We start from the raw sequence: 13,706 nt of genomic DNA, 5'->3' as shown, positions 1-13,706 counted from the left end.
TCGCTATAACTATGTAAGGTTAAAAAAAATGTTTTTAATAAATGTGTTAAAAATTACATGTATCTTACGTTTTACTTTACGAACTCCTAGCATGTACTATTAATATGCAGCGATGATGATGATGATTATTATTATTATTATTATTCTCACTCAAGTTCACATCTATAATAAATATAACCATGCATAACACACCATGATGCCCAAATTTGGCGATTTGTCGCCATTTTGGCGACTTGGCGCCCAAGATTGGCGTTGTTTTTTCTATGTCGGCGCCAGTTGACGATTTTGTGCGATTCTATAATTTTTCCATTTTTGTGTTGCGTCATTTGAGGACGGACGAGTAGTGAAAAAGTCGAAAAAGTCAACAATCAAGTGCCACTCTCACTCTCATTCCCTCACAGACGCTCATCAGTCATCAGTAGAGAGCGGATTTCTGTCGGGCTAGACAAGGCCAAACTCGGTACGGCTCGTACGGGAGGGGAATTCATTGCAGTTACCGGCTGCACTTCGTTTATTTGAGATTAGAATAACGCTGCTTCGTTGCACTCTGCTGTTAATTCCAGTTCTCATTTAGTTAGCCGTTTGATTAATAAATCGTTAATTGTATTTATGGAATCAAGTGACAATTAAACTCAGTGATTACCTATGACCCGCTACTGAGTCCCGGCGATGCAGCGCGTCCCCACTAAAATCGTGACGTAGCCCGACAGAAATCCGCTGTCTAGTCATCAGTCACCAGTCATCACCAGTGTTGCCACTCACTGGATAAAAAATGTACTAACACCTAGCGTCACATTTTATTACATTTTAGAAAATTGTACTACAAAAAACTAAATTATAAGTGTTATCACAGAACAGTTACTTTTATTATTAGTCACACATTAGATTACGACATTCATACAACAATATAAATGAAAACAAATGACAACTTCACTTGTCAGTTGTCATTTCAAGAGGTGTGTACCGTAAAATCCTAACATGAACGGTGAATTTATAGTAATCAAAAAATTTACACCACGTGTTAACAACATGGTCAATAATTCATACATTTCCGACTAGAAAGACATTTATAATCACTTACGCTTGTGGGGAAAACTGTGGCCTCGTCGTCGGTATGATTAGGTTTCGTTTAAACAAACGCTATTGTATGAAATTACCAAACAAAATAAACTTAACTTAGGTAACATTAATGGTTACCGTGTGGTTGCACCTAGACCAGACAAAGAAGTCACGCATCATCACCAAACAAAGTCTGCTTTGCTACCCACAAATTTCCTGAACGAGCTACTAAACCGCCAGCAAGGAAACTAAAGTTGCACATGGTTGCCTATGTTTAACGATTTTCTTAATTCATTTTCAAATTAAATTTTTTTTTTCAGCACGAACTTAATTCAAATTAGGACACCACATTATTTTATATACTTATGTAATGTAAAAAACATTCAAAATATTTCTAATCATATCTTAATAAACATATAGTCACAAAATATAGGACGTGACAGAGTCTGACACAAATGCTAAAAAAAAAACGAACTAACAAAAAATAGATGTATTCATCGTAATACTACGATACCTAACTAAACCTCAACGAAATCCTACACGTGTGTTTCCTGTTCATAAAAAGATGGTCAACTTTTAATTTTGTAAAAGCAAATGGTAGAATTTAACTACAGTTCCTTTCAAATGGCGCTTATTTATATGACGTTTTGAATGTCGACTGCGTTACATGTGCAATAATCGCACGGATACTATTTGCTTTTCAAATGAATTTTAACATGCCGTCTTAAATCACTTTTTGTTTTAGCTTTGAATGAACAGCTTTCGCAGTGGTACCACTTAATTTCTTCATCATCCAAATGATTATAAATTGTATGACTTCTTAAATCTTTCGCCGTTTTGGCTCTGTACGAACAGTTTTGACATTCGTACCACTTAATTTTTGCGTCGTCTAAATGTCTCGCAATTATGTGTTGGTTTAAATTCGATTTTGTTTTGGTCTTGAATGGACACTTTTGGCACTTGTACCATTTAACTTCATGTTCATCTAAGTGGACTGTATTTATGTGGACTTTTAGATTTCCTGTCCATCTACTTTTATATGGACACTTGTCGCATGCATACCAACGGTGCGAATGGAAAGCCTTAATGTGTTTATTTAAATATCCTTTGGCTTTACATTTGTAGGGACATTCGGCACAATAATACAGTATTTCGTCAGTTTGCTTGATGTCGGAATTGTATGTGGCACTCTCTTTCAAGGAATTCACACTTTGAAGATTTTCTTTAGTTTCTGTGCATGTTGAAGTATGCTGAAACGACTTTAACGACAGGTTTGGCTCAAAGTAATATATGGCGGAACTGTAGTTTTCTATGCTAGATGTTTCCTCACTAGATGTTTCTTCACTAGAATCTCTCTTAGGGCCGTGATGTTTATTAATGTGTTGTTTAAGCACAAGTGGCAGTTCCGTCCTAAAATCACAATCTGTACAGTGATGAGCTTCCATTTTGGCGTTGTCACAAGTAAATGTCTCCAGGGAGAATCAGTGCGTCACACGTGGTTTGCCATAAGGAAAAAGCAGGTCAAAGAATAAGGGCATAGTTTGCAAGTGTGTATGTTTTACGATAAAGACCTCCCACCTGTCAGCGATTGCTTCACATTATTCCAAAGTTAAAACTCTGGGCATCTAAAACCGTGTTATCACACTCTTGAAGGATACTGGCATTTTTCTTACCCAAAGCCCGTCGGAACACAGTTAAACCAGGAAAGAATTAAAAAGTTCTTTACGCACGTGTAACTAGAACATACATAACCGTACAAATTAAACCTCCCAGTGCAACTGGTATACATTAATTTCTGCAATCGTGCCGACCAATCACAACAAAACACATTGGCGTCAAATTCAAATTGGTGCAAATTCGAAATATCTAAGCATATTTTCTAATTGACACCGATTTTTTGTTTTTTAAATGTTCGTCAGGTCTTCGATTTTACGATCTGTTTTTGATTTTTCCGATTTTTCAACTATTCCATTTTTAATTTTGAAATTTGTTCCGATTTTTCCAAGTTTCAACTTTCAATTTTTCAATTTTGAGCTTGGAAAATGTTTAGATTTAGTTTTTATTTATAAAATAACAAACTCGGGTGAGAGTGAGAAGTTACAAACGTGAATCATAACTTATGGAAATGATCCAGAACTAGTGTTGTTAAATAATCGGCTATTTTTTTTGTTAATAAACTGCCTTTACAGTAATTAAACAAGCTGCTGACGGGGTTTATAAAAAAGAAATTGCAAAAAACCAAATCTAACACGACCTTTCAACACATGGCTATACCTACGGCTAATCACCAAAACGTAGACATTTTGTGATAACCCAAACATTTCGCCTTAAATTGACATGTGAAAAAAAAGAAAAGCTGGCGAAAAATTCAAAAATTCAAAATTTGGCCTTGCCTGTGATCGTCTGACAAAATGAAACCCTAAGTTGTGTTTTTGAAAAATGGCGGGAAAAGTATAGCTAAATAAATCACAAAATTTATGGAGGACACAAAATTATTTATTCCTCCATTGACAAAAAAAGAAAAAAAAGCTGCGTGCGAGGGTGACTCGTGACGTGTCCCGATTGCGAAACTCAAATAAATGCTCTTAGAGATTCTATCAACAATCAACAGTTGCAGCAGTCATCTCAGCAGTTTGAAGATGTAGTCCAGGAAGTTTACGAACGACAAAAGAGGGGCAAAAACTTAATCGTATATGGTGTTCCTGAACAAACGGATGGCATTCCAAGGATGGAAAGTGACTGTGCAGGGGTTTCTAACGTGTTAAAAGCGGTTAGACAAGACTTTATAGTTCCGCAGGATCTAAGAGTTTATCGTTTAGGTCAACATACACGAGAAGCTGCTCATAGCAGACCAATTAAAATTATTTTAGCTGATGAATCTGAAATCGTTAAATTTATTCGTAACAACTGAATTCTAAAAAATAATGCAAGCTTCAATAATATATCTTTGGAACCAGATAGCACGATTAAACAGCGCGAACTTTATAAGCAGCATTCCAAAAATTGTTCATTTAAACTAGCTTCAACACCCAGTTATAAATCCCTTAATTTTATTTATCAAAATGTTCGTGGTTTGAGATAGTCGATTTTTTCAATGCGATTTCTTCTGCAAATTTTGACATAATAGCAATAACTGAATAATGGCTAAAAAACAACATCAGCGACTCTGAACTTTTTTCGCATAACTACGTAGTATTTCGCAAAGATCGAATAACTGAAGGTTCCAAGGTTAGTACGGGAGGTGGTGTAGCGCTAGCTTTCAAAGGTACACCACCGACAACTAAATTGGACTTGTCTATTTTTAATGAAATGTTACCAACGATAGATGTAGTGGGTGCTAACCTACAAGGTACTAATTTTGTGAAGTTGTATGTTTTACTTATGTATATAATCCGCCTTCAACTTCTTTCGATGACTTCAACTTATTCTTTGAACTTCTAGGTTCGTTGAAAATTTTTGGGGATGACAAAGTACTGATACTAGGTGACTTTAATACGCCTTCATTCAATACATCTGCACCAAACAGATTTGGCAATATAATAAATAATTTCAAGGAATTTCAGGACGTTATTCAAAACAACAATATACCAAATCATCTTAGTCGCTTATTAGACTTGGTCTTTGCCAATTTTAACAATCAGATAGAGAAATCTTTGACTCCTATAGTAGATGAAGATCCGCATCATCCTACCTTGTTTATTAAACTTAATATAATTCCCACTAAGTCCACTAATTTTTGCATGAACCATAACGAAAAAATTTATAATTCTAGGACAGCCAACTTCCCTTTATTGTATAGTTTAATACCTTCCACTGACTGGTCGAGTTCTGGCTCGAGTGATGATGTTGAAACTTCGTACTCTATTTTTCAAAATTTGCTACATCAAGCTTTTAACGCAAGTGTTCCTAAACTGCAAGTTAACCGATCTCGGAAGGCTTACTATCCGCCCAGATTTACTACAGAAATTATTAGAGGTCTTCATACTAAAAACAAAATTTTAAAGCAATACAAAAAATTCAAAACGCAAAATTATTATCAACTCTTTAGCTATCATCGAGTTAAAATTAAAACTCTCATGGCTACCGCCTGTAGAAAGTATATCTCAAATATGGAACTTGGTATCTCAAGTGACCCAAAACAAAATTTGGTCATTTATTGAGTACAAGAAAGGTACACCTAGGATTCCTGGCTCAATGGAGTTCAATAATGTTAAGTTGGAATCACCGCAGTCTATAGTGAATGCCTTTGGCGAATATTTTAGTAGCGTGTATATGCAATCAGACCCTAACAACTTACCATCTACTTTACACTTAGTTAAAAATTTGAACCTAACCATCTCATACATATTGGAAGATGAGATATTAGGAGCATTAAAGTCCTGTAAAAATGCTACGACATCTAGGCCTGACGGCATTCCAAGCTTCTTCTTGACAGACTGTGCATCGGTTCTTGTTAAGCCGTTACATTTGCTTTTCAATTTAATACTTCGGTTCCAACTCAATGGAAAAATGCTGCTATTTGTCCAATCTTTAAAAAGGGTGACAAAGCCAATGTAGACAATTACAGGACAGTTTGTTTAATATCTAATTTTGCTAAGGTTTTCGAGTTTATTAAATATAATGTAATAAATAATTTGATCACTCCAATTCAACACGGCTTCGTACAGAAAAGATCCATAATCTCCAATTTAGCCTGCCTATCACAATTTGTGTCTAAAACTATTGACAATAACAGTCAAGTTGACACGGACTTCCAAAAAGCCTTTGATCAATCAGATTCATCGTTTTGTTTTGCTTAACAAGTTAAATGCCTTGGGTTTTTCACCGGAACTACTAGCTCTGTTAAAGTTGAATTTGCTTGGTAGACAACAGTATGTGAGATATCGCAACTATACTTCTTCGACTTTTTCGCCATCTTCGGGAGTACTCCAGGGGTCCAATTTAGGAGCTCTCCATTTTTTGCTGTTTATCAACGATTGCCAGAAGTTGTTACTTGTGAAAGTCTCTTATTTGCCGATGATTATAAATTGTACACTGAAGTTAAATGCACAGAGGACGGTGGAGCTCTACAAGATAACCTTTATGCAGTTTTGAAATGGTGCAACTTGAATCGACTGTCGCTAAATGTCTCTAAATGTAATGTTGTAAATAGAAATCGCTTAGAGTGTATCAAAGACCTCGGAATTTTGTTTGATATAATCAGTTTACTTTTGTTGGACACATACGAGATATGATTAAAAAAGCTTTCAGAACCTGTGGGTTTATATATAGAAATTGTCGGGATTTTTCTGATATAAATACTTTCTTTCTGTTGTTTTTTCTTTAGTTACATCAAGGTTAGAGTATGGAGCAATTATTTGGTTTCCTATATACAAAATACATATTGTACTTATTGAATCAGTTCAAAGATCATTTTTAAAATTTATGTGATTACTCTTAGACAGCTCGTACCGTGTAAGAGGCTTTGATCCTGGGACTTTACTTTCTAGGTTTAATATTAACTCGTTGAATACAAGAAGAATAATATTGCTAGTCCGATTTATATGTAATTTAATTAACTATAAAATTAACTGTTCATCACTTTTAAAAGAATTAAATTTTGCTATTCCGCGTCAGGGCACACGCCACGTTTATATTTTTTATAGTTCGTTCAATAAAGTCAATGTTATGTATATCTTTAATGTGTAATTACTTTAACCAAACATGTAGGAAGTTTGATCTTAATTTTGACAAGGCGAATTTGTTAAGCTGTGCTGTTATTGAAGAATTTCGTCTTTAAAATTAAGAAGTCTCATTTAATTTTTGTGCAATTTAGACCTGTTTCTCTTTATTTTTAATTTATTTTTTTTTTATTTTATAATAGTTTCCAAATAGCTAAGGTACTATCTCAGTCATACATAGTTTAATTTTATTATTTCCTGTAAAGGGGTATAGAACCTGTTGGAAATAAATTTATTTATTATTATTATTAAACCAATGCTTAAAAATAATGAATAATGCCAAATACTATTTTAAAACTTCCAAATGAGAAGCTATTAAATTTAAATATCTAATATTTAAGGACGAAAAACCGTCTATCCCCTTAAACGAATAATAGAATAGTTGCTTATTTCTTCGGTCGTACAAGAAAAATAAAATGTATAATTTCGACAGATTGCGTGAAAAAAAAACAACAATTTTAATGACTGCTAAACTGTGTTAAAATCAGGAACGGTTAAAAATCCTAACATGAACGGTGAATTTATAGCAATCAACAAACAGGCCTGATTTACAAATTCCCTAAAGTTGCACATGGTTGTCTATGTTTAACGATTTTCATAATTCATTTTTCAAATTAAACGTATTCAAAAGGGAATTTTTAATTCAAATTAGGACACCACAGTATTTTATGTACCTACCCATGTATGTAGGTGTAAAAAAATATTTAAATTTTTCTAATCACAATCTTAATAAAAATGTAGCCACAAAATATCACACATTACACAAATGCTAGAAAAAAAAAAACAAACGAACTAACAAAAAATAAATATACATACATTCAAAATTATAGTACTACACTCAACTAAACTATAACTAAAACCCACACGTGTTTTTCCTGTTCATAAATATATGGTCCACTTTTAATTCAGTAAGGACAGTTGGTACCATTTAACTTAATTCATTCAAATGGTTATTTACTTATATGACGCGTTAAATATTCACTGCGTTATATGAGAAATAATCACACGGATACTATCTGATATTCGAATGGACCTTTACATGCCTTATTAATTTACTTTTTGTTTTAGCTTTGAATGAACAGTCTCCACATTTGTGCCACTTAATTTCCTCATCATTCAAATGTTTATACATTGCATGACTTTTTAAGTTCCACGCTCGTTTGGTTCTGTAGGAACAATTGTGACAATTGTACCACTTAACTTTTGTGTCGTCTAGATGCTTGTCATTTACGTGTCTTTTTAAAGGTGCTTCAAGCTTAGTTTTGAAAGAACACTCATTGCACTTGTGCCATTCAACATCTTGTTCATCTAGGTGGATTCTATTTATGTGGACTTTTAAACTTTCTTTCCATTTGCTTGTAAATGTACACTCGTCGCATGCATACGACTTGTCTGAATGGAAAGCCTTAATGTGACGATTTAAATATCTTTTGAATTTACATTTATATGAACATTCAGCACAAGAATAGAGCATTTCGTCAGTTTGTTCGAAGTCGGAATTGTTTGTGGCACTCTTTTTCAAAGAACTCATACTTTGAAGACTTTCTTTCGTTTCCGTGCATGCTGAAGTATGCTGAAACGACTTTAACGACAGATTTGGCTCAAAGTAATATATTGCGCAACCGTAGTTTTCTATGCTGGAATCCTCACTCGATGATTCCTCACTAAATGATTCCTCACTAGATGTTTTCTCACTAGATTCTCTCTTAGGGCCGTCATGTGTATTAATGTGTTGTTTAAACACAAGTGTCAGATTAGTCTTAAAATCACAGTTTTTACAGTGATAAGCTTCCATTTTGGCGTTGTCACAAGTAAATGTTTCCAGGGAGAATCAGTGTCGTCTCATGTGGTTCGCCATAAGGAAAAGCAAAGTTGAAAAGGAATGGCACAGGTGCGTACGTTTTTCCATGAAGACCTCCCAGTTGTTGTGATTACTTCATTCATAGTATTTCAAAGTCACCTTAAACCGTTTTATCGCACTGTGGAAGAATACTGGCATTTTTCTTACCTAAATCTGGTTGGAGAACAGTTAAAACCGGAAAGGGTTATATATTTCTTTACACACGTGCAACCTGAACGAACATAACCGCACAAATTAAAATTCGCAATTCAACTTCATTACATTAATTTCCACAACCGTGTCGACCAATCACAACAAAGCACATTGCTTCAATTCAAATTGGCGCGAGTTTCAATGGTCTAACCACGGTTTCTAAATGGCATCGATTTTTGGTCTTTTAAATTTTCTTCAGTTTTTCGATTTTCGATTTCTCAGTTTTCTAATTTTACCAAGTTTTCAACTACTTCATTTTTTGTTTTTGATAATTTTTTTGTAATTATTTGATTTTAGATTCTTAAGTCTCATCAACTTCAAATTTTTTAATTCTTATGATTGACAGCAATAAACATGGAAGGTCAACAAGGAAACAATGAACAGGTGTGCTCATTCCGTTTTTCACTTTACTGTCTTCAGTACTTCTTGAACCTTTTGTTTTGCATATTGTGTGTTTTATTTTAAAAACGCGTTAAGTATTTATTAAAAGTATGTAATGTGAAAAATTAAACATTCAATTAGTTTTTATTTAATATCTTAATCAAAAGAACTCACAAATTATAGCACATCATAGAGTGGCTAAAGAAAACATACACGTATTACTACATTCAACTAAATATGGGCATACCCCGCTTATAATCAACTAAATGCTACAGCGCTTTTTATGTGTTTATAAAACGATTATCTACTTTGACTTTTGTAAGGACAATGTTCGCATTTGTACTACTTAAGATCCGTTCCATCCACATGGTGGCCATTTTATGACGCTTTAAAAGATTACTGCGTTTCGTCTTATATGAACAATAGAAGCACTAATACGATTTGATATCCAAATGGATTTTTACATGCCTTCTTAAATTAGATTTTGCTTTACTTCTGTATGGACAGTTCGCACAGTCGTACCACTTAATTTTTTCTTGATCCAAATGTTGAAAAATCACATGATTTCTTAAATGCGACGGTAGTTTAGCTCTGTATGGACAATTTGCACATTCATACCATTTAATTTTTTCTTCATCTAGATGTTTTATTCCTACGTGTACGTTTAAGGATTTTTTGTGCTTAGTTTTGAAAGAACACACATTGCATTTGTACCATTTAACGTCTTCGTCCTTCAAGTGTAAGTTTTTTATGTGTTTCTTTAAATTAGCTTTAGCTTTGGTCTTGAATGGACATTTTTGGCACTTGTGCCATTCAATATCGTCCTCATCTATGTGGAGACTATTTATATGGAGTCTTAAATTTGCTTTACGTCTAGTTTTATATTGACACTTATCGCATGCATACCGTTTGTTCGAATGGGTATTTTTAATGTGACGTTTCAAATATTTTTGGAGTTTAGTTTTATAGGAACATTCAGTACAATAACACCAAGGCATTTCGTCAGATTGCTTAAAGTCGGAATTGTTTGTAATCTTTTCTTTTGCAAAGTTCACATTTTGAAGATTTTCTTTATTTCTCGTGCAAGTGAAAGTGTGCTGAAGCCAGTTCAACGAGAGATTTGTTTCAAAGTCGCATTGTTGGCAAACGTAGGTTTGTATGCGGAAATCCTCACTTGAAAAAACCTTTTCAGATTCTCTCTTAAGGCCGTGATGTTTATAAATGTGTTGTTTGAACAAAAGTGTTAGTTCCGTCTTATAATCACAGTCTTTACAATAATAAGCTTCAATTTTGGCGTTGTCGCAAGTAAATTCCTCCAGAGATGAACGGTGTCGTCTCACGTGGTTCACCATAAAGAAAAGCGAAGTTGTAAAATAGGGACATAGTTTACAGTTGTGAACGTTTTGCCATGAAGATCTCCAACGTGTTGTGATTCCTTGACAGTATTCCAGAGTTGACATGTTGTCCACCTAAAGTCATTTCATCACACAATGGAAGAGAACTGGCACTTTTCTTACCCAAAACTTGTTGGAGCACAGTTAATAGGGAACAAGAGTAAAATTTTCTTCCCGCACGTGCAATTCTGCCGAACATAACCTCACGGATTAGATTCGCCAGTCTAAATAGATTATATTAATTTCCGCATTCATGCCGACTAATCGCAATAAAGCACGTTGGCGTCAAATTTAAATTTGCCTGTTCTTCGGTTTTTCGATTTGACGATTTTTCAACTATTCCATTTTTATTTGTGATATTTTCTGCACTTTTTCGAGGTTTCAATTTTAATTTTTTTAATTTCGCCTTAATTCATGGTTTTAGCCCGTTTTGATACAAATTGACAGAAATACGTTTGTGATACAACATATAATAATTTTGAAAGTTCTTTCTTTCCGAAATAGTTAATTGGTATATAGTATTTCAAAATCTGGATTTGAACTGTCATCGTCAACAAGTGGACCCTACGTTGTGTGTTTATTTTATAGAGGAATGCGTTCAAGTGTAGAATATAGAGAGGAAATTATTTTTTCCGTAAATCGTCAGACAAACAACTTTTCCCTGCGGATCTAGGCGCGAGAAAATTGAATTTTCCTGACTGGGGGATACTCTCACAATGATTTTCGTCCTCCTTTATTATTATGTTATCAATTAACACTGTTTTCATAATACAAGCACAAAATTGATGACATTTTTTCGATGTTGTTTACATTGTAAATATAATTGTCAACACAATTGACAAATTTGATTTTTGTGGAATTTGTAAAAAATTTTTCTTTTCACACGGAAACGGAAGACCTATAGTTTCATATCCTAGGAACTATGTTGAAAAAATTGGTTCATTTTATTGTATACAGTACAGATCATCTCTGAAAGTACTGGAGTGATTCCTGTGAAATTTATCTTACATATGTATTATTTGTTTATGAGGTAAAAACAACGAAAATTAAATTATGTTTTATTCATAATCTTAATGAAAAGTGTCAAAAAATATAACATATACAGGGTGTTCATTTTATTTGTCCACGGCTGAATATTTCTGCATACGCAAATATTAATGAACGCATAGATATCAATGATCAGAACCAAAATTCTTACAAATTATTTTTTCAGCGAAATATTTTCAATTTTCGTTTGCAGACACTCTATTAATATTGGAAAAGTGTGATAAAAATTTTGATGCTGCTGTTCGTTTCTACGCCAGGCAATATCCCAATACTTAGAAGAATTCCCTCAAATCAAGCGTTTAGAAAACTTGAAAAAAAAATTACGAGCATTTAGGCAATTAAAAAAAATAAAGTTAGAAATCGAACTGTAACAACGCCGGATAATGAAGCTGCCCTAATTGAAATTGTAGCAGAAATCTCCACGTGAGTCAAAGACAGATTGTAAGACAAATGTAGTTTAGTTTGGGTTCGGTTTTCAACATCTTAAAGGCCAACCGATTTCATCCATACCATGTGACAACTGTCCAATATTTAATAGAACGATATTTTATCCGACGGTTAGTGTTTTGTGAATTCGTAAGCGTGTAATTACGAGACAATCAAGATTTTTTATTTAACGTTTTGTTTACGGATGAAGCCACATTTACCAATAACGGGTGTGTAAATAGACACTTATTACTATGCCCAGCAAAATCCCCAGTGGTAACAGGAAAAGCACTCCCAAGTAGTTTTCAAAGTTAATGCTTGGTGTGGAATTGTTGGTAACCACGTCAATGATCCACATTTTTTTAAAGGAAATTTAAACGGACCTATGTATCTAAATTTTATAAAGCATATTTTACCTGACCTGTTGGAAAACGTAGAGCTAGACATACGAAGAATAATTTGGTTTCGAAATGATGGCGCTCCCGCTCATTATCAGAGAGGTTAGGAACTATTTATACAGAGCGTTTGGACCAAGAGAAGAGTACGCTTGGCCTGCACGGAGCCTTGATCTAAAGCCATTAGATTTTTTTCTTTGGGGGAAGGTGAAAATTGACGTTTATAGTATCCCAATCGAAAATGAAAATCACTTACGTGAAAGGATAATAGCGTCATACAGATCTATAACTCCCGACATGTTAGATAGGGTTCGTAGACATCTTGAACGTAGGATAGGACTTTGTGAAGATAGTGGAGGCAGGCATTTTAAACATTTATTATAAATTGGTTTTCCTTGTAATCTGATGCATTAATAAATTGAGTATTAATTTTTTCAATTTTGTCATTATTTGGCATTGACACCTCTGTGATTTTTTTCTGTGATTACTGATTGACTATTAAAACAAAAATAAATTGGAAGAAGTCGTCGCTGGGGTGTATAATACGAGTATGTTGCCCACGACCTATGCAAAAATTGTCAGGCGTGAACAGATAAAACTATATATAATATATATAGATTTATTTTTTTAGAAAAAAAGTTATAATTCGTGTATCTAGTACATTTCTTAAATCCCCAAAAATGATAATATTAAGTTATATGTAAATTTTAAGGATGAAGACCACCGTCTTTTCCATAAATTAACAGAGGCTCACATTAATAAATAAGAAAAAAAAGAAAGAGGGTATTGCAGCGCAAACTTTAAGTTCACGTGTGGCTGCTGGGATAAAATTACCAGTTCGTACAGGTATGGTAATTGTAATAATAATATTATTTTTCTAATTTTATGTAATTTTTTAGCTCCCCAAGAAATGCCTGAGTAGGCTACCGAAACCGCAAAGTTTGTTTTGTTTATTGATCAGGTATTCGACAGCCTGAATGCGAGTTGCCTGCATTCTGATAAAAGCGAGAAATTCTGATGTGCAGTTACCAAAAATTCCATTCATTACCAGTTTTGGCTGGAGGCTATTCAAGTGTTCGAAACCACGAAATTTACGATGATGCCGTTTTGATGGACAATTTGAAAATTTTTTAAAAAATCTATTTTTTTGTTGACACGGACAAAGCCTACACTATTGTACAAAGATTTTGTAGCCTGCAAATATCTCGCTCATAAGAAATTCAGCAATAAT

General features: G+C 33.9%; 3 protein-coding genes across 3 annotated transcripts; all 3 read right to left on the bottom strand.

The window, feature by feature from the left end:
- Positions 1–1,748: 1,748 nt before the first annotated feature.
- On the bottom strand, positions 1,749–2,504 carry LOC135142561 (zinc finger protein 142-like). Its single transcript, XM_064074280.1, has one exon. The coding sequence runs from the start codon at positions 2,502–2,504 to the stop codon at positions 1,749–1,751; it is 756 nt and encodes a 251-aa protein (XP_063930350.1).
- A 5,287-nt stretch (positions 2,505–7,791) lies between these two features.
- LOC135142559 (zinc finger protein 142-like) lies at positions 7,792–8,574 on the bottom strand. Its single transcript, XM_064074279.1, has one exon. It carries the CDS (start codon positions 8,572–8,574, stop codon positions 7,792–7,794), a length of 783 nt encoding a protein of 260 aa, XP_063930349.1.
- Positions 8,575–8,740: 166 nt separating this feature from the next.
- Positions 8,741–12,438, bottom strand: LOC135142558 (zinc finger Y-chromosomal protein 2-like). Its single transcript, XM_064074278.1, has 4 exons — positions 12,334–12,438; positions 10,120–10,682; positions 9,707–10,053; positions 8,741–8,793 (listed from the first exon to the last, which is right to left on the bottom strand). Exons 1-4 carry the CDS (start codon positions 12,436–12,438, stop codon positions 8,741–8,743), a joined length of 1,068 nt encoding a protein of 355 aa, XP_063930348.1.
- Positions 12,439–13,706: the final 1,268 nt, after the last annotated feature.

This window comes from Zophobas morio, unplaced genomic scaffold (genome assembly GCF_036711695.1).
Source record: "Zophobas morio isolate AGI-343-1 ecotype UQ-CSIRO unplaced genomic scaffold, CSIRO_AGI_Zmor_V1 ptg000049l, whole genome shotgun sequence".
NCBI lineage: Eukaryota > Metazoa > Arthropoda > Insecta > Coleoptera > Tenebrionidae > Zophobas > Zophobas morio.
Note: the sequence above shows the minus strand (reverse complement) of the source record. Positions and strands in the feature narration are given on the sequence as shown.